Source organism: Copadichromis virginalis, linkage group LG7 (genome assembly GCF_057382275.1).
Source record: "Copadichromis virginalis isolate Kocher_CV1m ecotype Utaka linkage group LG7, C_Virginalis_male_GT1.1, whole genome shotgun sequence".
NCBI lineage: Eukaryota > Metazoa > Chordata > Actinopteri > Cichliformes > Cichlidae > Copadichromis > Copadichromis virginalis.
Window position 1 is genome coordinate 19,790,102 of NC_140624.1, and position 27,881 is coordinate 19,817,982.

Genomic DNA, 27,881 nt, shown 5'->3' on the forward strand with positions numbered 1-27,881 from the left:
TTCTTAGCCACCTTTCAGGTCGTCATCAGCATCTCACCTGTACTCGCGGACCATGGATTTCGCACGGTCGATTATTTCCAAGGAGCTTATGCTAGATGTCGCGGGAAACAGACGGTACACGTGCATCTGGAAGGGCTAAGAAACCTGCCAATGTGAACGGAAAGTGTGGCCACTTTATGTTATAGTGCATGGCCTCCGGACAAAGTGGCAACGATCATGCACGAAACCCTCCGAAGACGGAGTCTCTACGTGTTCCTGTGTTTTGGCATCATATACCTCAGACTTGGGTGAGTTTTTTGTCGTTGTTACTTATCGAGACACTGTAGCCCGCGAGCCTCGGTGTGAAATTCGTTGCGACAGTCAGGCACGCTTCAGAGGGGAAAAGCATTGTAGAGGAAAGATTCGACTGCCCTCTGACCTTAGAGTGAAGCATGAGGATGAAAAAGTAAAACCAGGTGTGTTTAAACATGTAAGAATCATTGCATCATCAAAGTGCACAGCTATAGCTTGGAGAGGGGTGTTATGCGTAAAAAAATTGCAGGTCTGTTCTTGTACCAACGGACAGTACGATCGATCGGCGTTTACCACAGAAGCTTATTTAATTCACCTCCTGTTACTCCTGCTTTGTTGCAGAGGATCATTTGAGCCGCTGTCTCTGCCTCGGATTCAGCTCGGCCCTGCATACCTTCATTAATAGCGGCAGACTGAGTTGTAGTTCCACATTCCATTGCCCAGACGGAGTTTTTACCTGTTTTGCAATACCTCACCTTGATACATAAACACAGAAGGACGTCCATGCCTTCCTTCTCTGCTGCCTCTCGGGCATGATCGTGTTAGGATCTCCAGGAAGATAAGCAGAAGTTCGGGGTTTTTTTGCGCATTTTTAACATCATACTGTTAATAAAACATTAATTATTAGTGAAATGCTCAGTGAGTCGAAGAGTACATGTTCTAACCCATCTGAATCTAATACACTGAAACCAATATAAATTAGCTGCTATAGCCATAATAAGGCCCAGGGGTCCTGTGCAGCCCTGCCTACCGGGAACGTTGCGCTGCAGAGGAGACAGATCCAACCGAATCAGAGCAAAAGCAGGACCTACGTTATAAAAAGTAGACTTTATAACAGGTTCTGTTGTTTTTAAGCCACTCTGCATTTGCTTAGTGGGTTAATTCTAAGCAATTGCCCAAGAAATAAATAAAAGTTAATAATTAAAAATGAAAGCTGGTACCAGTCACACACGACCACACCACATAATAGTATAGAACATGTATTTATGACTCTTTTATTCTAATAGTAAGACTGTTTATGTTTGTCATATACATCAAGTTCAGGAGTGCTTCTAACTTTGTTGTATGCTTGTGCTTATAATGGCAGTTAAGTAGATCTGATCTTATCCTGTCTCACATTTTCAGCTGTAAAATGGAACGATTGGGCCCCTGCAGCTTGATGTTAATGCTCCGACTGCGCAAATCTCGGAGATTCGCGCGGTCGAAACGAATCAAATAGACAGAACCTCGTGAACTGACTTCAGATTTCACACGGGGTTCATGTCACATGACAGTAGCTCCTTTATGGGGTCTCTTGTCTTATTGTTTACTAATCCTGAGCAGTTAGCTCATTCCTTCCATCCTTTTACTCCGGCTAAGTCTTTCATGGTACCCTCTTTGTGTACAATAACTGGAGCCTGCAGGTGTTGAGTGAAAGTCACGATGTTGAGAAGATAAAAAAAGCTTCCACTCACCAAACCATGTCAGAAAAAAAAGAAAAAAGAAAAGAAGAAAAGAAAAATTCAGTTTATGGCAACAATAGTGCAGTTTTTAAGCCTTTACTTCCATCAATCCTGCACCCTGAGCATAGAAAACCCTGCCTCAGAGCAGGGTCTCAAAATAGGATGACAGCCAACAGAGCGCAGCAGACAGGTAGGCAGAGCAGAAATATTATAGACGCCTATAGAAATGTTATAGTGTTGCCGCAGGATAGAATAAGGTCACTGAACCCCTGTTTGGCTTCTGGGAATTATGCTTTATGTTTCCATGGAAATGTCACAGCAGACAAAGACATTTCTTTACAGCAGCATGGAAAAATAGCTAGAATCATATCTGCCATTCACAGACAGACAGACAGACAGACAGACAGACAGACAGATAGATAGAGTCACTTCGTTAACGTGATGCCAACTTGTTGATTCAAAATGACACATCCTGCCAAGACGTGCGCTGATTTCTTACACATGGAGCCTCGCTGATGGTGTGAGGCTGAAGCAGCCAGCCTCTGTGTTTGTTTATTTTTGGCTGGATGGTGGGGTTGGGGGTGGAGGTTGCGGGGCTGTGTGGCTGTGTCGGTAGGTGGGGAGGGGGTGATAATGATGAATGAAACCTTTAGCGCTGTCCAACGGGAATCAGATGAGTGTCACCCTATTGTCCCACTGTGGCAAAGTGGGCGGATAGCAGTGTCTCTCCCTGCCCAATGGCAGGCACGACTCTCATGAGAGCGGAGAGAGGCACTTTTCTGCCATGCAAAATCCCTAAAACCATCATCATTCCGGCTCGGGAACCCACAGTACTGTGTAACAGCCTCCGCTGCTGAGAGATGACAGAGCCAATCTCGGCGCACACACGGCCCTGGGAGCTTGGAGCTGCGTAGAGTCGCTGCGCAAACACAAGGCGACGCAGAGCGAGTTTTATTTTTTTATTTTTGTGCGGAAAAGGGGATTTAAAGCCCGGGATTAAAGAAGGTTTTTTTTTATCCCTCCTCCTCTCATCGTAGTCCGTCTCGTCTCACTCAAACCGAGCGTGGCCGTTTTGCTCAATGTCATCATGATCCTCTTCTCGTCGCGCAGTGTACTGCTGTCAGTCTACTACCCGCAGATTTTCCTGATCCTGACGAGTGGCAGCTACCTGTAAGTTCGAGCCAATTAACGAGTCCTTCACTCCACAGGGTGCGCGCTCTCATCCTCAGCAACACAAAGATGCACGGGTTAGGCTTTCCTCCTCTCACAACCCTCAGTCTTCTCAATAGGGGATATATTTTCTTCGCCCCAATATTCAAAAGCCGATAAAAGTGGATTATTTCGCTCATCCCTCATCCTCAGGTCAGAGTTATTTACACCGTGATATCAAACTGTATCGAACACGGACCGGGTCTAACAGAAGTGCAGCTCAGGCGGCATATTTGATTGTTCAACTGAACTAATGTTATCCAAACTAAAAAAGAAGAAGAAAAAAGATAATACTCATCAGTAGAAACACCCGGGTCCACGTGGGAAAGCAGTAATTTGGCGTAAAGCTCAACGCTCTAATGTGCCATCCCCTCAGCGAGCATGTCTGCGGAGTAAGTAGGGCTCGTTTGGGTCAGGCTGTTGGATTTAAAACATTTTACAAAATCGAGGAAAAATAATACTGTAGGAACTGCAACATTGGTCCATTTTGGCCACTGAGTGGCAGAGATGTTCAAGACAATTAGATGCGGAGATTCTGTTTTCTTCCCCTTGTGAGAAAAACTTCGCGCAACGTGGGTCATTTTTACGCATGGAAGCACCTTTAACCTGCCAGAGCGAGCGAAAGACTACCACGCATTACCTCACCTCTCCCCGATTTCAAATATTTTGATGTTACCGTTTGAGCCCACATCTTAAACTATCCCCTATGCAACACGTACGTGATTGGCACCGCAATGCGCTGAGCTCTGGATTAAAAGTATTTCGCAGAACGGCGGCTTTCTTAAAGTTTCCAAAATAATTACATGGTCCTTTGCTCCATCCTTTGCTGCCCGGAGACCCCAAACCTGATGCTGGAATAGATGTGTTTTTTTTTTTTCCTTGGGGGGGTTCAGACAAAAGTAGGCTACGCTGCTAAGTATATGGCTTGCACATCAAAGTTACATACCATTATTTGTTTGGATTATTTAACTATGTTTTCAGCGGTGTATTAACCGCAGGATAGGCCACGTGGAGAACATTTAAACATAGATTCAAAATAATACAATACCCCTTCATCAAAACTATACAGGAAATGTTTTGGCATGTAAAACTGTAAAAACAAGTTTTTTGTGGGCAGTAAATACACCCCGAGCCAAAGTATATATCCATATAGTCCTTTGGAGTCACTGCACACCTCGCCTGTGGAAACAGTCTGAAAACTGTGGGCGTGTAAGGGATTTTGTTTTAAGTAAAACCACTCTAAAATGCTAAAATTTATAAATGCTGCTAGATTTGCTGTTAATGTGTCTGTGTGTGTGTGGTGGGGGGAATAAGGAGAGTATTTATTCACTTGACTTGAGTAAGTTGTGCCTCGGGCATTTTTGCGAGGGCCTTCCTCTTGTAGAAAACACGCCTGGGAACGTAACAGCCTGTCAGTTAGGTTCAAAGTGTTCAATGTGATGAAGCAGGTGGCTGTAAGCAAACTGAATGCCATGACGCAGATGATAGTTCCTCTTAAGGCCACCACACTGCACTGTGATGGAATCTTTAAGCTCCTCACCACAGTTAAGATTTAAGCTCTTCCACAGTAATGACTTCACACTGACCTAAAGTAGTGTTTCATTTACATTTCCTGGTGACTGTTTTAGTCTTGAAGTTTTTGGGATCAATGTAACATGGAAATGATCATGTTTTATCAGCGCTAAGGTTAAATTATTAATGAAAAATCAGCTTTACCAGCTTAAAAATCAGAATAGAAAGAGCAATTAACGGTGGACTCTAAATGTTTTAGGTTTCTGTACGGTTTGTGGTAACATGATCAGACTTTCCACCTGCTGCTTTAAAATTAAAACCCACCTTTCCTCTCATCTCTCTGCAGCATCACTGCTAAACCACAATCCAGTGACGCTGCCATTAGTCGATTAAACAGCACACAGTTTGCATGAAAAGACACAACTTTTGCATCGACTCTCATCCTGTAAACCTGAGGAAGCTATACAGGCCGGGGCTTTGAAATGCATCAGCTTACTTTTAAGTTCATGTTGACAGTCTATCTTATTGGAGATCTGTGTGGCTGTGGGTGAGCTGTCCCCCAAGCTGCTGGCACACACAGAGCATACACTAAGCAAACAGATTCGCATTTGTGCACTTTGATGATGCGGGGATTTAAAAGCTTAGCCCTGGAATTCTCTGTTTGGTGTTGTCTGTTGGTCGGGTTTGCCCATGGTAGACTGTGATTGTGCAAATTAGCATGTGAAGGACATGAGAAAGAGCTAACAAAGGAGGCTGAAAAGAGGTTTCTTTGACAGAGCTAAAAATTATCACCTCGACGCTTGTGTTGGATTTTTATCGCAAACTGACCTTATTCATCTCTAATGTTCATTATGGAAGGAAGCAAATTTCTCTAGTTGCACATTAAACTTAATGAGCCCACCTTTCACTTTTGGACAAACTGGATGTCGTCGTTGCCATGAACTACCGTGTATGCAGCGGAGGGTCAAAGAGGGTCAGAGAAGTTCGAGCTACTTTACAGCTGAGAAAGCAAAGCAGGATTGAAAGAAGCAGCAGGCTGTAGTGTTCGCTGCGAATGCAGAAGGCACCTGATGAATGTCCTTTTTTCTTTCTAACAGGGGATTTTTAAAAAAAATTTATATGATTATTTTTTAGAAGTTAAATACCTGTTAGATAAGTTTGCATCTAGTGTAGTGATGCACACGTTTCGCAGACCAAATTTAATTCTTCTTCTTTTTTTTCTTCTTCTGTCTAATAAACATCGGGCTTCTATTCTATATGAAAACGTGTATCCTAACATGTTGACATTGATTGATTTATGGCGAGTTCAAGTGAAGCGTTTCTAAAATCAACAAGCATACCCATTTTGCGTGTCCCTTTTCAATGTTATACTCCACCAAGACAATGTGTGTAGCCCTGTGTTTGGTAACAGATACTCGCCCCACTGCAGTTAGGATTTATTCTAAAGTTTGTCTTTGAAATTGAGATTTATGTTGTTCTTCCATTGCGTAGGAACTTAAACAACAATCAGAAAAGAGAACACAGTTGTCCGAGAGGTTTTTAGCTATCCCGACTCAAATCCACGCTCTAAGTCAGGGCTTCTCAGAACGAGAGTGTGCTCCGAGCTCTAAAATCGACATCTCCTAGAGCTCTGTTTCTCCCAGTCTCTCCCTCTCTCTTCGTCTCCTTCATCCATTCTTCCATTTCACCCCTTATATATGTTGCCATTTCTTTTCGCTGACACACAGCTCGCCTGTGTTAGTTTGCCCCGTTTGTGGTCAATACTTCGGAGGTCGACGTCATACTTCAAAGGCGGTGTTTGCCTCCGCGCTCATTTATGGCTCCCTGTCCCTGACATGTTTGAAAAGTATGTATCTACATGGTTTCAAGGGCTATAAACAGAATCTTGGAGAAAGTCTGTGTTTTTCTTTTTCTTCTTCTTCTTCTTCTTTTTTTTTGTAATCTGTTTTGGTGTTCCCAGTGGCCATAAAGCCATCTTGAAAATATGCCGTTGTACCTATCAAATATGCTGTTGTGTGTTTGAGGTGAACCAATAAGGACATGTCCTGGGTCATACAAGACCGACCACTTTAGGATTGGAGAAAACCAGTGCTGAAAACCTTACATGTGTTCAATGCAAAGCCTCTCATGAAATTTATGGGCAATTTACACCCCAAGTATTCTTCAAACACATACTGTAATTACACAAATCATACAAATCGTACTTTATATGAGATTTGGTTAAAAAAGCGATTTCTGCAACTGTGCCATCAGGCACCGAGGAGGTCTGCACAGTGGGTATACAAGTCTGGAAGCCATTCACACCAGTATGTTACCTAACAATTGACACAAAAATCCAAACAAATTACTTAAACTCACGTCTTCCAAACCACTGGGGAATGCTGTTGTGAACAGCCAAATAAGCATCTTCTTGTCTCTCTCTGGGCTGTTTTTAACATTTTTTATTTTTATTTTTTATATTTCTTATGTTGGATTAAGCTCTCAGGTTTTTCATTTACCTTTAATCCATTAAATAGTAATATTCTCGTGCAGTACAGCTTTCACTTTACTATGGAATGTGCATCAATCACGGGCTGAATTGAATCCTGTTCTGGAGAGTCTCGTGAAAGTGAGTAAATCTCACCGTCCTCTGGAGGCTCTAACTGAGTTTGTTTGTGTGTGTGTGTGTGTGTGTGTGTGTGCGACAACGCATGCATGCATCCATGCCTCTGCGTATGAATGCATGTCTGCGTGTGTGGCGGTGTGTTTTTCTTACTTCGGCAGGGCCCTGTCCTCAGTGGTGGCTCTGGGTGCCAACATCATCTGCAACAAGATCCCAGGGCTGGCACCTCGCCAGCGGGCCATCTGCCAGAGCCGCCCGGACGCCATAATTGTTGTGGGCGAAGGGGCCCAGATGGGCATCAATGAGTGTCAATACCAGTTCCGATATGGACGCTGGAACTGTTCGGCGCTGGGAGAAAGAACAGTCTTCGGTCAGGAGCTGCGAGTAGGTTAGTCTGCGTTCTTTCACAAATTGAAGCGGGATAGTGTGTTCCTGTATCCATATCTGTGTGCTCTGTATGGCTGTGCATGCGATAGACTTACACAGGCTTTGCTTATGGCGCTGCAAGGAACTTTTGCCACTGATCACGTCTTTAATGAGCAAATTGAATCAGTGTAAGACCTTTGGATTGGGGTTAGGTTTTTGTTTGCTAAAGTTAGGTTCAGTGTTACGGTCTGCTACCCTACAGGACTCTGGTGGAAAAAATCATAATAACCGTATTCTATGCAGAAGAGATTAAATAAAAGTCTTAGACATCCCACTAATGTACACCAGTTAGAAAGAAAAGCTAAAACAGCCAAAATCTTATAATCGGATTTTGATACACAAAGATACTTAACAATACAGCTTAAATGATATTTTACATTAGTGGCACACTTTCCCAAATAAATTTACAGACATAGTACTTCACTACAAAAATGCACTCACTCATAATAACTATGGATTTGGTATTACGTTGGTTTGAATATAACTTAAAGGTGAGCGATACACCGTCTTAATAAGACAGAGGAACAAACCATTTGAGGCACTGTTGTACACTACTATGGATTTGTGACTTTCCAGTCAACTTAACAATGAAAGTATGATACAAAACGGGAACTACAGCTTTGAGGCTTTGTGTAGCCTCAAAGTTGTGCGATGCTGAGCAGATGGTGGTAAATTTCTTTCTCTGCCTGCAATCGCAACTATTAATTTGGTAATGGCAATGTAGCTGACAACAATAATACCAGTAATTTTCTTATTAAACAAGAAGTTACATAATGCATCTTTATTGTCCCAGTTTTATGAAACAGTGCCACGAGAGCATCAAAAATGTGGTACCAGGCCCTGACCCTCTGAACCCCATGAAATATGGCTCGTAACAAGCCAAACCCAAGCTGCACACATCACACAGTCAGTTCAAACTCAAACCAGTAATGCGCAGTCTCTTTTGATTTTCTATTGTATAACCATTCATGTTGCTCAAGAGGATCTCGCATACCGCTGATTCCACCCCATCTTTTGCTGCTCCTCATTCTCAGCTGAAAAAATGCTGTTTCTCTAGTGTTCCCTGCAGCTGATTCGCTGATGTAGTTTGTGCAGTGTGGGGTGTTGGTTAGCAGCATGCCTGCCATAGCTGGCTGTGTCCAAAATTGTGGAAAAGCTACCGAAAAGAAGTGCGGCTCTGATGGGGAAAGCGTATGGATGGAAAACGAGACGGCGAATGAAGAGACAACTAATCGTGTTATTGCAGAGAACTCATGTCAAACCGAAATAGATGGACACATCTGTTGTTAATTGGGCTAAATTGGTTGTGTCCATGCCTGGCTGGTTCACTTGAGTGTTCTCATATAGGCAGAAAAAGCCCCAAAAGAGGGCAAACGTTTACATTTTAAAATGCTTTTGCTTGAGGGACTTCTCAAACTTCTGCAAATCTCTTTTGTGCTGCTTTTGTTTTACAGGGACTTTTATATATTTCCTTTCATTTAGATGCTTTGTTGCTATTACGTTGCGGTTGGGCTGCACATTTAATCCAGTGGCTCTGTTCACAATCCCTCCTCTTAAGCAGCAGCTGAATTAGCTCCAGCTCCTTTTAGCAAAAGCATTTTTTTTCTTTGTTGTGAATGTGGCGCTTTCTTTGGTAATGAAGCTCATGTTGTTTTCCTCAACAACATCCCCTTTTCGCTTTCTTTTGTTCTTGTCTTTTATGGCCTTTTGAAGCACTCGGAGATTTATACATGGCATTCGGCAGTGGTTCTTTGGACGCATCTCATGTGTATTTCTGTGTGACGGCTATTAATGTTTTCATGCATTATGCTGCTCACCCAAAGTAAATTTTACTATTAAAACATATATTCAACCCAATAGGGGGTCTTCTCTGGTTTATTATATGTTATATTATATATTTAGCAATGGCGCCATTTGAATTTGGTGTTAACTTGTTTGGTTTCCATAGTAGATCTGCACAAATAAATGCTCCGTGCGCCCGCACTGAGCACATCACTGTTGGTCGTCCAGTTATAGTCAGAGACCGATGACTGCTGGGCCTGTCATGATTGTTCTATAATGATGGGACTTGGTGGCCTTCTCAATAAAGTATCCCTACAATGACGTCTTCCTCTAGACCAACATGGAACTTGATTTAAGTTAGGATTCCCAAGGCAGATTTGGGGTTTTTCAATGAATAAATAAAATAACCAGCCAACAGGGGCTTATTTTTCAACTTATTTTCCCTCATTTATGTTAGAAAATAAACCCCATAAAAATCCCCCACCTACCCACCCCATCTTCTATTGTCATATTTGAACCACACACAAAGTTAATGAGCAGTAAAACAGGCCGAACTGTGCAGATTTATGCGAACAGAGTGGCGCATCAAAAGAACACATGACAGTAGAGCTTCAGCTTGCTCGATTGCGTCACATTTGTAAACTGCAAGAGGACATATTATAAGGCACCCTGCGTGTCAGTACAGTGACACCAAATCCTCTCAGTCTGCATCTCTGCAAATGATGCAATGTCATGGTTTGTCTGGCTGGGCTCAAACGCAGGACTCAGGAATGAAAGTTCAGTGAGTATATTTACAGTGTTGGTGATAGTGCTATATACAAAGTCTTTGAAGTGCTTAGTTCAAAAGTCCAATATGTACAAAATCCAATGGATGGAAGGTTGCATGAATCCAAGTCCCCGATCTCCTCACTCTGCCAAGTAACAAACACTCTTTTGGAACTCCGCTGGGCCGTCCTAGGCACAGGAAAAGACGCATTAGAAAGCTTCAGCAAATAAACTGAAACAGAGAGGCAACATGAACACTACTGCAGTTAGACAACACCAAGGCAAAGACTGAAGGTCAGGTCCCAGCTTAAATAGCAAACAGCTGATTGCCAGATGATCCACTGGTGCTGATTGAGTCAGGTGTGTCCAGGAGAGGGCGGGGATCCCAGGAGGATCCCGCCCCTGTAAGGCAAGTAAACACACCCTCACACAGAGCAGCAAGGACACAACAGAGAGAGAGAGAGAGAGAGAGAGACGGTGGAGGCACACAGGAGGACTGGAGGACCATGACATGCGAACCCGGATAGTAATCGTTCCAAATCGATTCTTGTTCAGAGAAAACGCTGCACATTTCGAGGAGCTGATGCCTCAAAGAAAAGTCTGTGCAGGCTGCTAGTTTATCCCTTTGAAACTTTAGAAGGCGAAACTAGCTCAAAAGACTTAATAAGAAATTGTTTAACAGTTATTTCTTACTATCATTGATCCAAGTGTGAAAAAAAGAGTAAGTATATTCCATTGAATTGAACATTTCACATTGTACCTCCATTAAAAAAAAACATGGAAAATTTAGATGTAATCAGATTACTTAAAGTCAGCATTTGGACTGGGAAATGGTTGCAATCTGTGTGGAAAACATCTGGTCATCTCTCTATTGTAGCATCTAAACCACAACTTGTTGCTGCAAACTTATTGGCCAGTAGTTAGTCATGCGATGCTGACTGACCGCAACTGTGTAGCTTGAAGTCTGGCAATATGCTGTTTTTACTTCTGATCATGACCTTGTGAATCACCTAAATCTCTCCCTCCGGGTCTGTGTTTGCACCATAAAAGGTAGCATATGTTGCACCTTCGTTCATAGAAACATGCTGGCTATGTGAGGTGAGCCTATAACCCGTGTGCCAAACATTATCACAATAGAATTAGAGTCATACACAAAGAGTTTGAGAATTTGAATGGTGTTGTACATTAATGTTTGTGTGTCAGTGTTGAGCGGTAATGTATTTTAACCCCAGTTCGGTATCCCTGTCAGTAAAAATTTCTTGCTGTGTGTACATAAGGAGTAGGATAGCTCCTCTCTATTCATAGGTTTAACTCTCTGGACTGATTTAAGATGGTCTAGCAGGGAGATACAGCCTCGCCGAGTCTCCATTTCAAGTTGTGTTAAAAGTGCGGACTTCATACTATAACCTATTTGATGTTTAATGCATAGAAGTCCTGCACCACAAAAATAGATAGAACCCAACAAAATAACCATGCTTTTTGTTTTCTATGTTGTGGACACAGCTAACATAGAAGCCTTTTAGATACTTAAAGATGTGACAATGATACTGAGTAAGCTGTGAATCACATTTAGTGTTATATGTAAGATCATTTCAGTAGATATTTGGGATTCATGTATTTGCATTAGTTTGATATTGCATAGCACCGTTTGCTAGCAATGGTTGGCACTGCTCTTCCAAAGCGCGGGTTAGGGTTAGGGTATATGATGACTTAGACCTCAGAGTATTAATATAATAATATTTATGTTTTTAAACCTAAATCTAGCGACTGCTAGACAGAGGTGTGTGATTACTACGTTTTGAATAAATGAGATCAAGCACGCTGCTGGATTCGATCTAAGTGCTCTGTTTTAGTTTAGTAGCGTCCCACTAGGTCATCGTAGGAAACCACCGACACCGCAGCTACTCTCCTGTCTCTCTCACACACACACATGCACACACAGGGGAGAAGCGGGTGACTGTATTTTTTCTCAACACCTGAATTTCAAGCTGCCAGCAGCCTGCATGCAACCTTCGCGATTGTGATCTTTTCCAGTGACTATTGCCCTTGATTGAAGATGTAACCATGTTTTCTAACCGCGTCCGTATGTATTATGGAATTCTTTAGCATGGCATATGAAATCATGGAATACACCCCTCGGAGAAAATGTTCCGATCCCTGCTTCAAATCTGCAAATTCCAACATCATCATAATCAAATGTAGAGGGAAAAGCTGTTCGCGTTCTGCTCCTGTTTAGGTTCCTTGTTCAAATCCCCCCAAATTATGAACGCCAAACCTCCCACCCACCCCCGTGCTCAGTGATGCAGTCTTAGTTCTGGACTGAAGGGAGGAGATGTCGGCAGTTTTTCAAGAAGTAAAGATCAACCGACCGCAAGTCTTATGCATTCTCTCTCTGTACTGCCTTCTCTTGGAGGCAGTCTTTCTCTTCTGGAGCTGGTCCAAGATATTACATTCGCTTTCCAAGGGAGCACACATTAATAACTGGGCTATTGTGGATTTTTAGGACTTGAGATATCGTCATTTAGCAGAGATGGTTCAAAAATGGTCTATTTGATATTTACTTCACTTTTATTTCAAGTTTTCAAGGTTGGCTGCTGCCGGCATCTCTTTTGTTGCTGACACGAGACTCTACAGTAGATGCACTGAAACAAAAAACAAAAAAATGAACCCACATATCTCCTGCAGCTCTGCCGCTCAGCATTTCCACTGTTTTGCAAAAAGTGTGAGCTTGCTTATTACGCACCAACTGACAAATTGGAGTACAACGCCGTAAACTCAGCGCGGAGATTTGAAACCAGCAATTTGAGTGTGTCTCTGTTTCCTCTGCAAAAGCAGATTTAGCATTCTTCCCCGTGCCCCGCTAACAGCGTTGGCATGAGCCAGTGCCATCAGCCCTCAGAAATGTGGAATGAATTATCCCGTGCTAACAGAAATGGGTGTTATTGAGTGACTTGTTGCAGTCTATTAAGAACCAATAATAAAATTAGAAACACATCCATCAGCAGCTTAGGAGGAAAAAGAGGGGGTTTCAGGATAAGAATGGCAAATGTGGTCTGCCCTCCGCTCCGATCTGGCCTGCTTTCTGAATGAATCATTCTATTTTAAACACTCCTGTCAAGACTCGATCCCGTAGCCGTGATTTGTTGATTTCAATTTACTGTGCATATTTAAGTGCCGTGCTACAGATTTCACATAAAAGTTAAATCTCGTTGTGCTGTGCCACATAAATCAGCCTTAGCATGCATATTCTGCGTGAACTGGCTTTATTTTTCTATTGCATTTATGCTGCTCATCAGCCGTGATCAATGCAGCTTTTGGTTATTGATCTCCCTATCAAAGCATATTTGAACTTCTCCCCTTGTTTTTAATGACATGTTTTGACTTGGTAAAGCCTCATCCTGTGTGCAATCAGACATTCCTTTGGCTAACTACCTGTAATAGAGATGCCCTTCACTTAAACAAAAAAAGAAATGCCTATGAATACCTTACAGCTCTGTTCAAATTGCAATGCACTTGAAGTCAGTGATTAGAGCCTGAAAATGGACACCTTTCAACAGCTACACTCAGCATCAAAGGCCAACACTGGCCCCCTTGTCATAAAATGGCCTGCTCTGGTTACTCTTTGTTTGACTTTCCAACCAGTTTGTCACCATCCTGATCCACGCTTTTTCACATGAAAGAGGTTTCTTGTATTGTGCTGCTAGTGAATTATTGCAAAAGTTCAATCATTCTGCCTTTGGCTCATTGCACAAGAATGGATGGAGCACTTGAGCAGGTGAGCCGAGGAAACACGACAGTTTTTTATTGTTACGACAATTTAAATTTAAGCATACCTAGGTATAACTGTGCACAACTGCTACAGTGAACAGTGAAACAATCAGACCTTTTTAAGAAAAGATGTAAGCAAGTCTTTTTTCTTTCATGACCCCCCCCCCCCCCCTTGCTTTTTCACTGTGCTCCTTTTATTATTTTTTTTCCCATTTTGTCTCCCTGTCTCTCTCTATTTTTTTTTTGTCAGGTGCAGAGAAGTTGCCCCAAGCTGTGGGTTACAGGAAAAACAAAAAAGAGAGAAAGAGAAAAAAAGAAATGGGAGTAGTGTAGAGGTGTCAGGGAATTAAAGGTGTGTTCATGACATCCTCCTTCTTTCTCTTTCACCTATTTCCTCTCACAGGATCAACATTGTGGTGAAGGTAGTGGTCAGTCCACCTGCTAGAACCTACAGGGCTGCAGGGACCAAACTAGCATCCAGTCACTAGAAAGGATGTTTAAGTCAGCAGGCTTATTGAAAACCATTTGTGTGGAAAGAACTCCCCGGACAGGCACATACTTGATCGGGAGCTGGAGATGGCAGGGCTACCTCTCGGAGGAGGGGAAAGGTCACTGCAGACACCAAGAGCCAGACATAACTGAGGGTTGGATAAGTAAGTGCAAAGAGGATGTGGTTGACAAAAGTTTGGGAATTTTGGCTTAGTGTTATATACACCATTCCCGTTTTTATAGAAAACCTGAATTCACAGAGAATGGAGTGTGCCAGAAGCAACAGATGAACCATTTTTGGTGTCTTTTCCCACTCCGAATACAATAATCAGAGAAAAACAAACTGTGTGGGACCATCTTTTCCACATTGTTGCTATATATATATATATATATATATATATATATATATATAGATGTTAAAAATGACTTTGGTGTGATTTGAGAATCCCTGCGGTGTCCTTAAATTTCCTGAACACTCATAATTAATAATTATTATGCCAACATTTTATTTGCTGTTGTCAAGACTTGAAGTAGCCATTAATTTGCTTTCCCCCCCACACGTCTACAATTCATCCGACACACCGCACTACAAGCTCCTGGGCCGAGGACAACAGAATACTTGCAGATTATAAATTCTTTGGTGGAGCTCCTTCCTTTTCTCGGAATCAGCTGATGGTCGTTTTGTGGTGAAATCATATCTCCGCAGAATGGAGGCACAGCATCAGTCTAACCTAAGGGTAATAATGAATGGACGAAAAAATCTGTTTAAAATGACCACGCGGTTCGGTTATTGCTTTGTTTTGCTCATTCTGACAAAGCGAGAGCTAATACAAGCTGAAATATTCACTCTGGCCAGATGAAGATTTCCAGAAAAGTCCCCTTTAAATCACATGGCGATTGTGTCTCGAGAGCAGACATTCAAGGACAGTATAAACAAAGCAAGGCAAAGGGAATCAGTCAGCATTGTAATTTCAGCCATCCACACTGTCAACCCCACAATTATTCAAAATTCAAAGAAGAAATAACATGGCATAACTGTGTAAACTTACATCTCATGTTTTCAAGGCTGTGATTGGCTGGGAGTGAAGCTTGGCAGAAAAAAAACACACAAGCTTACTCAGCTGGCAAGAAGGTGTCATGCCCAGGACTAGCTTAACAAAGGCAGTCAAAAAAGCCATTCTTCAAACTGTTTTTTCCTGCTCCTTTTTTTTTTATCACCACAAGTGGATACTTTGACACTGGTGAACTCTCCCAAAATGCCATCAATCATCTCACTGCCACTGAGGATTTTTCCCCTTTGTGGGGATTACTTTTTGTTGGTTCTACGCCCTTCAGGCACACTGCAGCTCGACTACTTAATCATTCACCCAAATCTCGCTATCCCACAGAGATAAAGAAAAATAAATATTGTTATCATTAAAGGACGGAATATTAAAGCCGATAAAAGATCTGATGCACCACCAGTGCTGATCTGCCAGCAAAACAGCAGATCCACTCCCAGGCAGCCAAGCAGTTGGCACCGAGCGGATAACAGCGTGGAAATGACGCGTGCATTGTGTTATGGTGGAACGGTGGTGGATAAAAGGCCTATTTTTCAGCCCGTCATCATGTGGGTTGCGCTAATCCTCTCTGCCTTCCTCCATGTGAGCCCAGAGAAGCTGGAGCGGTCCGACGTGCGCGCGTGCGCATCCCGCGCGTAGGATCTTTCACTAACTTTATCAGATAGCAGGAGAGTCCGTTGCTTTGTTGTTCTGCAGCGTGTGGGCTGTGGTCATCATCGGCAGTAAAAGGTCATGTCTTACGCTTTTTCTTCCCAGCGTCTTGCCTCACATCCTCTGCCCACAGCATGTGTCTGTATCTAGGGTGTGGCTTGTCGTCCTACGCAACCAAACAGCACTATCATTGCCGGGTCCGCTTTTCTGCTTGTTCATTCATCAGCTCTGTCTCTGTCTCAGAGTGTGTGGGTGTGTCCGTTTGCTGGGGTCCCTCACCTTTTCCTCACCCCATTTCTCTCTCCCCCGCCCACCCACAGTCTGTCTGAGCTGTTCAGAGACCCGACCCTTGTGGCCCCCTGCACACGGGGCTCCCCGTAGCCTCGCGTTATCGGTGGGATCTGCGTCTGTCTGTGTCTGCCAGTGCAGCTAGACGCAGGAGGAAGCAGGATGCAAGAGGATCAACTGTAATCTCACTCTGTGCTTTGTTCCACACTATCCCAGGCCCATCACTGTATTCTCTACTTGCTGGCCCACCACTGGACATTTACATGTGCCAACAATCACATCGCTACTGGCCCACTTAGGTGAGAGTTCAGAGAGAGAGAAACAGCGAGAGGGAGAGAGTCTTAGTGGGTTTTTAGTGGGAGACACCGGTTTGGAGGGAGAAGATGCTAAGAGACGTGGGGCTTTATTTTGACTGTGTGATGATGAGTATCACCAAATATGAAAATGTCAAGTCTGGAGGTTTCTTTTGTAATGAGAAGGAGAAACATGTCATCAGTGGCATATTTGACTCGTTGATTATAGTGGTGAGGATAATGATATCTTCGTTGATGCGCTGTGGGATCCGCACACATCTCGGTAAATATGTTTCCGCTGAAGATGAAACAAATTCAAGTAAAGATTGAAATTGAGGAAAATCCTCGACATTGTCCTCCCGTGAACTTGATGAATGCTTCGTAGAGCGCGCAGCGGCCTACGTTTGTAGATGTGTGCAGGTGAGGTCCTGATTTGGGCTCATTATTAGGATGAAAGGGTGGGAAGAAGGATTTGTGCTTGTTTTAGCAAGCCTCAGCATTCAGTCAAAAAGCTTTATCTTCACCTCAGGCAGATCAGAGGAGAGAAAGGATGCTTTTGAAACGGTTTTGTGCCAGCCCAATTTTCTGTGCCTGGGAGGCAGCTTACCTAAATTCTCAGAATTTAATAGTGCACCGGCAAAGTTAAACACCCTCATAATTGTTTTTAGCTTTTCTTCTCAAAGCCCTCCTCATTATATGAATCAAACTGGAGGACCTACAGTGAGCGGCCGTGCCAAAGCGTGTCACTTCCTCGGCTCTCTGATGTGAGTTCTCTGAGAATGTGGAGCCTAGTTCTGGTAAAACAATATTATTTTATTGTACAGGAACACGGCTGTGCTAATTCCTCAAGCTGCAAACCTCACGGACCACAACTTTGTCTATAATTTGCTGGGAGCATATGTTCATAGCAACGGTACATAAAGCGGAACGGAAAACAGTAGTAGAGAGCGCAGTAGTCAGTTCAGCGAGTGGTACACAAAGCAAGGGGTTTTCCTCCAACTTTCTTCCCCTTCCATGGGGCCCTGGAGACAGGATTCCAGCACCAGTATGGCTTTGGTTAGAGCTTATTCTCAGTATTTTTTGGTGTCATAACTTTATTATATGTGCACAGTGACGTAAAATAACTTTGTTATGTAGTATCCATGAACTTGCATGTGCTCACAATGTTTTAAAAGCGGTATCATGTTTCCATTTGATTCACCGGAGCTGCAGAGTGTGTTGCACGATGCTTTGTTTTTGCTTTTGAAAATGATGACCTGGAGCTTTTATTTCTGGGTTTTAGTGTTTTGATTCAATTTCTATAGTTTTGCTGCAAGACGGGGGAAAAGTAAGAGAAAAAAACCAAATGATCTAAATGTTACTTGAGAAACAGCACTCTGCAACTTCCATATCTGCTTTAAAAAAGGTTTGGCATCGTGTTTTTTATCATTATTATTATCATTATTGTTATTCTTATTTTGTATCTTGTGAAAATCCCACAATATGTGTAAAGACTCTTGGCCACCAGCAGGTGACACTTTTCCCTTTGTTCACTGTGGGCCATTTGTGTGTGACAAGATGTTCTTACAGGTAATGTGTGAATGTGATGTGAAACTTGAACTTCGAGTGTGTCGCTGTGTTGTGGAGATTTTATTTTTTATGCAATCTACTCTCCACCCCCCACCCCCAATCCCCACCCCACTCCCTTGTGTCCCCTGTGGGAGTGAGTGCATGTCTGGGATGAGGGGTCTTTAAAAGGCTTTCCCCTTCACTGCTCCAGCAACAGCAGGCTTGGCCTGTGTGGAGAGGCAATTCAGCCACTCTGCTGGAAACCTGCCGGTTTCTGTGTGTACTTCTGTGTATGTATGTGTGTGTGTTTTGCTGTTGTTTGGCACCCCCTCCCCACCCCTTCCCTACCAGGAATCCAGCCTAAACTACTTCTCTCCAGTCCTTTTAGTCTACTGAATGTCTTTACCCATCCTCTGGCTCACCTCACCTTTACCGTAACCGAATCATACCTTTGCTGTGATGTTCTGTAAAGCTTGATGTCTGCATGTTTCGCTACATCTTTCTTAGGCTGTACACCGTCCGTATGTATCACATTGTGCAATCGGAATTCTCAGAATCCCAGAATTTGTTTCTGGCTGGCAGGATTAGTAAAGGAAATTAGCTCAGCATCTCCACTAGCTGCTTTGTAAAACATCAGGTCAGTCATAATAATAACAGATGAATGCGATAACCTTTAGCAAGTCAAGGTTGTCAGGCCATTTCTGCCTCTCACTTGACCTTTTTTTTTGTATATTTTAACCATTTGTCCCATGATGGGGCAGACACACAACATGACTGACCTTGGCCTGGTTTTTGGAGAGAAAAGGGCGCTCTACAGCCAATTCTGTATCCAAGTCCCTTCAGTATATCTTTTCCCTTTCCTCTCCTGTCAACAACATATCTTTACTATGGCCTGTGAACAGAGAAGAAAGCAAGGCCCGTTGAGGTCAGCGGCAATGTTACTACATCAGCTTGTCTATAGTACACAAGTGCTGCCTGTATAGTATCCCCGGTTGTAAATCTTCTATGCTGTGTCATGTGAATTCTGGCTAGCGGTGTGCCTGCCTCCGTCTCTAAACACAGATTGCAGTTTTAGCGGCAAGCCACTACATCCAGAGACTTCTTTTTATGTCCTAGTTTCGGCAGATGGTCAAAAGACACGGCGGGCCATCGCAGCGGGAGCCGCTGTCCAAAGTGGTGTGGTCAGGTAATGTGAAGGCCAAAGCATACTGCGTCAGTATTTCTGGTTTTAGCCCCCAACGCAGGGCCGTAACAAAAGAAAACAAAACAAATGTCTGCATATGAGCTCCCTTACCTGTTCTCAGTGAAACAAGCCTGATCTTCTTGCCTGCTTTCTTGGCTGCTACAGCAGACACTTGCCACTAAACTCCATTAGACATCTGGTTTAATATTCCCCCATTCTTCTCTCCTGGATGTTTCCAAGTTCATTGAGGTTTTTCTGGTCACTCCAATTTTCCACTGGCAGCTAGCAAGGCTATCCCAGGGTGGTTCCTCCTGGAGTGCTGTCAGGACTCTGGGGCCAGCCTCTTTTGGGGCTTTTTGCTGCTGTTATGGGTGCATTTTCTCCTTCAAAATTTCATCAGATGCACATCTGTTCGGGGGCCTCTTTCTTTCTCCAGAACACAGGCGTTTTAAAAAAAAGATGTTGCACACGCAGGATGCACATGCTACACCTTTGCATTGCTATATTAATGTAACTGAGCTAGGCAGTTCAACAGCAGAATATAATCTTTGGTGTCTAGACTCTGACTCATCGCCCACTCTAAATATGATACAGAAATTGGGAGTGATGAGTAAACATCCACACAGAGCCTACAGGTTGGGTTGGTGAAGGGGGTTGACATATCAGGGTAGTGCACTGACATGTCGGAGGGAGAAATGGGAAATTCTGCAAGTAGACCACCAAACTGAGAGGAGGGGTGTTTGGGATATGACATGTGGAAACTGAAGCATGTTAGCGTGCAAAACACAGTGTGGCTGGAGTTGCCTGTCTGAACTGGCTTCACTCCACTTATTTTGTTCGTAACCTTTCCATCTTTGATTTATGAGTCAGTCACTTTCAGGGAAACAGAATGAAAGCATTCTCTATTCTGATTGTCATCATTGCCCCACTAATAGCATAACTCATTGAGTACCACCCTTTCTCTGGAAACTGCCTTTATCCTGTTTTAAACATTACAGTGATGCTCTGTTTGTGCATCTATGTGTAAACGAGCTTTTAACAGTGTATGCGCGCAAGGGTGGAGGGAAGTGGAAGTGTGTCGTATTATTTTATTATGTGGCCGGTCAGGGAGCGTTTGCATGTGTGTGTGTGTGCATGTGAACAGAGCTACATTGCAGCTGTGTGACTGCATTTGTGTATGAGGTGGGGGCAGCAGAATGTCACCACAAGCTGGTGGGGCACAGCTCTGCTGCTAACCAAAGAAGCAAGTGGTTGTGAGTCAGTGCCCACCAGGCAAACCTGTGGCTATGGTATTAAGTCTACAGCACCAGTGCCAGGGTAGGAAATTAACAGTGGCTTTGGGTGAAAACATCTCTGAGAGTTCAAAAATGCCCCCGAGACCAGAATAGGAGGTGTAAAAAGTCCCTCTAAAAAAAGAAGAGGAAATGAAATGGAAAACAGCTGCAAATGGCTGCATATTAGCAGTATATTTAGGAGTACATAAAGCACATTGCTTTTGAAATGAAAAAAAAGTTGAATAAAAATTTGTACACATAAGCTTTAGCGGATAACACAAGCTATCGAGTGTTTGCTTGGCGTCCATAAAGTCGTTTTTGTCTTGTTTCCTTATAATTTTCACTTCATTTGCTGTATTTTTGTATTTAAAGGCTAATCAGTGTTTAGAACATATAGTCAAATACACTGAAACTGTCTACAATGTATAAAAAATAATACATAAAAAAATAGAATTCTCTCCAAAGCCTACAAGGATGCTACCAGAATTTACTCATAAATAAATAGGTTTCTACAGATGTGTTTTGACATCCAGCAGAAATACAGTAAAGAGGGGATTCTTGAGTTCATGTGGTTGCCTGCAAGAAGCATAAGAAAAACAGTGGTTGCAGCGACATGCTTGCAAAAGTATAGGATAAGTTTGACTATCATATCCGTTAGCTTGGAGGCGGTATATTGAACACTTGTGACAAGTTCTGTATGTACAACTTTATATTCGGCCACTCATTTGAAAATTTACATCAAGCTTTTATGTTCACTAGCCTGCTGAAACCGGATGATTCTTTTTGATAGGTCATGTACTGTGATGTTTGCAAACTACTGAACACGATGAACCTCTGAGAACCGCTGAAAAAAGAAAATGATAAACTGACATGGAGCTTTTGGCCCTCTGAAGTGCAGAACAACAGAACACATTTTACCTAGAGTGATTCCAATAATTGCGACTGAGTACATTACACAACACACATCAAAGACTTACAAAACATTCTTCTCCACAGGCTGAAAGGCCCCTTAAAACACTCTTTGGCTAGCCTTGTTTCTGAGGATTGCCTCCTTCTAGATTACTGCCACTTGGAGGGAGACCAGGGTTGTAATAACCCGCAGTCCTTCCTATACCCAGAGACGATGTCTTTTAAGTCAGATCCCTTTGTAGCCATTAGGGGAATAGTACAGTTATTTCAGATATGCAGGAAGTGAGTGGAATTGTATGGTATGGTTATTGTCACCGTCCTTTTAGCTAAAGTGTACCCAGGTCCTTTACATGTTGTTTATTGTATATATATATAATTTTTTTCTCTTATTGACACAACAAGAAGTCTATACCTCGGGCATTGGCATTCTCAATTTTTTTCCCAAGACATTGAATCTATTTTTTGGTTTTTAAGTGATGACAGTGCACATAGTATTTTATCTAGTGACATAAGCCGAAGTAGAACTTTTTAAAGCCAATAACAACTAATCTAAACCTTCAGTTTGAGTGCTTTCATGGCCAGTAAGCATGCACTGTCTTTAAAGCCTGAAGTCAGACTATGAAACATAGGTAGAATTAATCTTGTTAGGTTTAGCAGCTGCTCTTATCTTCTGAGGTCCTGGTATTACCTGATCTAGGCACCACAGGGCTTCCTTTCTTGTCAGTGATCAGTATCAGAGTCAGCGAGACCTGCAGACCCCAACTGTCTGCAGTGTGGGCAGCAGTACAAGGTGCTCCTGTGGAGGAATTCAGCACTTTGGACAGCACCTACCCCAGCTCTCCCCACACTGGAATTCCAACACTGCACTCTTGCAGGCTAGGTCCAAGGAATTTGTGGTGGGAAGTATGACCACATTTCTACCAAGGTACAGAAGGCAAGCTGTTCATGAGAGGAAAGCAAAATGGTGGCTTATCGAATGATGGGAAAGATTCTGAATATCTGTGGTGTTGTCAAAAATCAAATTCTCTGCGCTGTAAAATGCTGTGAGTGGAGCATTTATCTGTTTTTCTTTTTCAGGCAGCCGGGAAGCAGCTTTTACCTATGCCATCACAGCGGCTGGGGTGGCCCATGCTATCACCGCAGCATGCAGCCAAGGCAACCTCAGTCAGTGTGGATGTGACAGGGAGAAGCAGGGTTATTATAATCAGGAGGAAGGCTGGAAATGGGGAGGATGCTCGGCAGACATCAAGTACGGCATAGAGTTCTCTCGCCGCTTCGTGGATGCCCGCGAGATTAGAAAGACCCCACGTCGTCTGATGAACTTGCACAACAATGAGGCAGGCAGAAAGGTAAAGAAAGATGTCATATACTTTTCTTTTAGCCTCGAAGTCACAAAAACCCCAGAAAATGCTTAAACAAATCTTACTTAAATTAATTACTTAAATATTATGTAAACTGTGCACAATAAATGTCTATCCTCAAGAGAGCATACTTACTGTGAAGTGAATTTTTGCATTATCTTGATGACCTAACTTTTGTTTTTACCTCCAAACAAAGAAGGTTACTCATTGGATTAAGCTTGCGTTTGGTGATCACGCTGATAAATGATACCGCAACGAATAAATGGACGTCTGGAGCAACTAAATAGAGCTAGCAGCACTATGGAAGTAGTTACAAAGAACAATTGTTATTTATTCTTTAAGTCACTTGATAGCAGTTGATAGCATGGCATATCTGCCAGCCAAAGATACAAACAACTGGATGAATGGATTTAATGGCAAACATGTGTTTATCCATAGATGCAGAGATGTGTCCCAGACAAGCGGAGCTCTCCCAGATAAAGAGCTCAAAGTCGCAGACTTGTGACAAAAAGCTGCGATCAATCAACAGATCAGCAGTTTATTTCTTAGAGAACAGATAGCAGAAAGTCATGAAGAACGTTAACGACCAGGAAAAAAAAGACAGAGAGAGTGTGGGAGGTGAAAAAAAGAAAAAAGACAATACTTAGTTGAAAAATGGATCTAATTAATAACTTCAGCTGTATAATGTTCACTGGGAAAATGGAGCCTTCCCAAGTGGTTGCCAGATGGAGGACTGCCATTTATCCTTTCCAGTTCCTTTCATGGAATTATGAAGTGTAAAGTCAGGAACAGGATATTATTGCAGTTGTCTGCACAATACCAAAACATGTCACTGCCATTTGACTGCATCTATTCAGGGTGTGAAAGCAGGCCGACAATGCTAGTGTTAACACAGCAGACTGATATGGTCTACGCTGCATGCCATGGTACTGGCAGCTCTCTCGATTAGAGCTGGCACTATTGCCGCTTTGCTCTTTGTAGCTCAAAAAAATTAAATGCTATGAGGAAGTGTCAGATTCTTTTTTTGTGTGCATACTGAAGGAAAGCTAAAAGTTTAAGAACTTATATGGACACAGAGATTTGGGCCTTCTCTGATTGTACCTCACTTTGTTTGATGATGCATGCACACTTACTCCAAGAGTGTCAACTGCATCACATAGGTATTAAATATTTAAAAAAAAAAACAACATCCAAAAGTTAAAGACAGATAGGAGTCTTATTGGAAAACCAACACTGATCCGATCAGTCCATCTGCAATTTGCCAGATGAAGGCACACACATATGCATCGCTATATATGTAAACTGGATTTTATGTAGTTACATCTGGATTTTGTTCAGATGTGAAGCCTTTAAAATGACGAGTGTAAGAGGGCTTTGTTGATTGTTACTATTACTCTTATTAATGGAAAAACAAACCAAAAGAAGTCTACATGCAGATGTGTGTTTGACAAGCCATCTCAGGGCATCTCAGTGCATCTGTATGCGGTGATGTGTATCTGGTCATATTGGACTAATCAGTAACAGATCAGAGGCTTTGATGGACACACTTTAAGTAAATGTTTCCATACATATGTCAGACTCCTTATGCCAGACATTTCTTGTGGTTTTTGTACAGTGCATTTTTGGAAATCCTCACTCTGAATTAATACTGGAGGCAGGCTTGACATCTAATCCCAGCTTTTATGTAGTCGGGAAGGCTCAGTTTTTTAAAAAAAAAATCAAATTTCCTCAAACCACATGAGTGCGTAGACAAGACAGAGAGAGCTATATAACATCACTTGTGTACATTTCATAAGTGTGTGATAGAAGTGATGACTTGTGCTGTTGGCAAGGCGTCATTCCAGGAAAAAGCTGCACAGCCACCCAGCAACAACAGAGACGCCCGCTTTGCTCAAGCAAACGAAGAGTTTTTAGAGTCATGGCAGATTTGTTAGCAGCGGGTTAATAGGACTCAACTAAACGACACCCCCGTGATTTCTCTGTCCCTTTGTCTTTTAGGAAAAAAATACTTTTTTTGTTTTTGTTTTTTGTTCTTTCTTACTCTCAAGGGACAAAGGATTGACACTTGAATACTGACAACAGCACGCAATATTTACCACATGCCGCGGGATTAGGGAGCAAAGAGAAGACTTTCTGCCCTGTGTGTACCATATGTTGGAGATAAACCAACAAATCTTAAGACCAAACCTAAGAAAGGGAGTTACACAAAATAAACTGTCATATAGTCCCGTCTTATGATTGTAATATAACATAATACATCAAAATCTTACCCATATGGGAATAATGCTGTATTTTTTTGTCATAATATTGGTTAAGAACCCACTTAAACCATGTGTGTTGTCCAGCTGTAAACGATTAATTGAGTTTGCCTGTTTGTACACTGCATGTGTAACACATTTAATTGCACAATGGATTCAAATTTTCAATGGCGATCAAAAACATATGAGATATTTTTGTTTCTGAATCAGTGATATGTTTTATGGAAACCACAGGCAAAATTACTACTATAGGATATTTCTTGTAAAAGCTAGAAAAACGCTTTATATTGTAAGGAAAGGAGAGAAAACACCAACAATCAGATGAGCCCCTGTGAGCAAACACTCGGCAACAGTGGGAAGAAAAAACTCCCTTTTAAAAGGAAGAAACACAGAGGGGCAGCCATCTGCCATGACTGGTTGAGGGTGAGGGAAGGGAGATGCGATGACATGCACAATATAAATGAGAGCAAGAGACTTATAATAACTAATGACTAAAATAAAGTATCCACATCAAAACAAAAGGTGTTCAAAGATCTATATATTGGTCGATTGGATATCAATGATTTTCTTATGGACTTCCACTCTAGTCAAACTATGCAGATGTCTTGAGCTTTGCACTCATGTGAAATAGAAATAGAAACAATAATAACAACAACAACAATAATAATAATAATAATAATAATAATAATAATAATAATAATAATAATAATTAGACGCTTTAAACATTTCTACCTTTTTCCCAGCACACTGGAAATCCATAGAGAGAAGGAAAATTGAAATCTTCATCTAGGGGTTCTATTACCTGAAAGTCCTATAACTGCTAGAGCTCTACAGCTGACCTGTTGTCTCTACCACTCCCCAGGTTTTAGAAGAAAGGATGAAGCTAGAGTGCAAGTGCCACGGCGTCTCGGGATCCTGTACCACTAAAACATGTTGGACTACTCTTCCGAAATTCCGCGAGATTGGCTACGTACTCAAGGACAAGTACAATAAAGCTGTGCACGTGGAGGTAGTCCGGGCCAGCCGACTGCGCCAGCCCACCCACCTCAAGGTAAAGCAGACTCAGGGCTACCGTAAGCCCATGGAGACAGACCTCGTATACATTGAGAGGTCGCCCAACTACTGCGAGGAGGACGCAGCCACAGGGAGCGTGGGAACCCAGGGACGCCTGTGCAACCGCACCTCACCACATACGGACGGCTGCGACCTTATGTGCTGCGGTCGGGGATACAATACACACCAGTACACAAAGGTGTGGCAGTGCAATTGTAAGTTCCAGTGGTGCTGCTTCGTCAAATGCAACACATGCAGTGAGAGGACGGAGGTGTTTACCTGCAAATAAGGACATGAAGAGCTCAGTGCCAGAAAAAGTGACGCGCAAAGGACTAGCTAAATGAGGAAGAAGCGGGAGAACGAGCAGGAAGGTGTGTCTTCGAGATTTTGAAGCGAAGAAATGGAATTTACACTATCAGCTCTTCGAGGCATCGTTTTGCACAGCAGAATCTATCTAATTGCTTTTCCGAAAGTAAATTCTAATTATCAGTAGGTAATACCCCCAAAACTTTACTGTCACATTGAGGTTGTGCTTATGTACTGATGTATCCGCAGTGAAGTTGGGACTACGTGTAAAGAATGAGACCCTCGGTGGGAACTGTGCTTTGCACTCTGGGATTTGTGATGGTTCGATTGCAATATAACCAGACTTGCATGGAGAGGAACTCACAGTAACCTGGGAGTTGATCGAAGTGACAGCCATTGTTAAGTCTTTGACGAAACTCTTTGTGGGTTTTGTCATTTTTTCACTAACGGGTGGGGGCATAAGTGAATCTTGACATGAATGATACCCCTAGCTTGGCTGGGGCTAATGGTGGAGGTCTGTAGAAATGAAGAACATTTTGTAAGTGTGGTGCATCACGCTGCGCCAATATCTGAGTGGAGAACTCTGTTAAAACCCTCTGCTGCCAACTGGAATATGGTGGAGTATGTTAGTTTTCCAGTCACACTGGAACTGTCTGTTCTGAACACTGAAAATAAATTGTCTATTTATGTTATAGTATCTTAAAACAAAACACTAACGGGTAGACATGTCTTTTTTTTTTGTACTAAGTGTAAAGAAAAATACTTTTTAGAAACTGACTGGAAAAAATGTGTGTCTATTAGAACATGACCCCCCCCCAAAACCCCTACAAAACCTAATCTTTTCTTTAAAAAAAAGGAAGAAGAAAAGAAAAAAAAGTCATAGCTACTGGTGTGTTGACAACAGAAGAGATCTTTACAGCATGTTTCACATGTTTCAGACACCTGGGCTCTACTATGTTGTAGTTTAGCTTGTTTGCAGTCCTTTTTCGCTCCCTGAGCAGTAACAACTATTTCAATGGTTGTGCAATTTCAAAGACAGTAGCATGAAAACACTGCAGAGATCCTTCCTAAATTCATTAAACATGAACATTAAAACTGTGCTGGATGTGGATGTGTTAAGTGCTGCACCTATATTTTCTATTTTAATCTATGAGAACTAAATGGCTCCCATTTTACTCAGTTTGATGGTTCAATGCTAAAATATCAACTGAAGTTTAACCTGCAGTTCATCTTAATTCTTTTTTTTATTGATAATTTTTTCAAATTCAACCAAAGACTAACTTGGAACTGTTGATTTTCTTTTGCTTATTCCCATTTTGGCTATAGGGGCATTTTACTTCTGGCTAAATAAGCTCTCCTCTGTAACAATAATAAAGGATATTTCCACTTTATTACAACTTGGATCTTACT

At 42.4% G+C, this 27,881-nt stretch overlaps 1 protein-coding gene across 2 annotated transcripts; it reads left to right on the forward strand.

The window, feature by feature from the left end:
• On the forward strand, positions 1-27,868 carry wnt7bb (wingless-type MMTV integration site family, member 7Bb). Of its 2 annotated transcripts, none has more exons than XM_085462391.1 (4): positions 1-287; positions 7,218-7,444; positions 22,571-22,842; positions 25,975-27,868. In XM_085462391.1, exons 1-4 carry the CDS (start codon positions 217-219, stop codon positions 26,452-26,454), a joined length of 1,050 nt encoding a protein of 349 aa, XP_085318517.1. In that variant the 5' UTR covers positions 1-216; the 3' UTR covers positions 26,455-27,868. The 2 variants fall into 2 exon arrangements, with proteins under 2 accessions (XP_085318517.1, XP_085318518.1); XM_085462392.1 differs by lacking the exon at positions 1-287 and adding an exon at positions 2,476-2,903.
• Positions 27,869-27,881: the final 13 nt, after the last annotated feature.

Bases quoted from the DNA above. Each gene is read 5' to 3' on its own strand.
- wnt7bb (XM_085462392.1), top strand. From the start codon at position 2,821: ATGATCCTCTTCTCGTCGCGCAGTGTACTGCTGTCAGTCTACTACCCG. The intron at 7,445-22,570 runs GTTAGTCTGCGT...TTTCTTTTTCAG, and splicing joins CGGTCAGGAGCTGCGAGTAG to GCAGCCGGGAAGCAGCTTTT. The intron at 22,843-25,974 runs GTAAAGAAAGAT...ACCACTCCCCAG, and splicing joins ACAATGAGGCAGGCAGAAAG to GTTTTAGAAGAAAGGATGAA.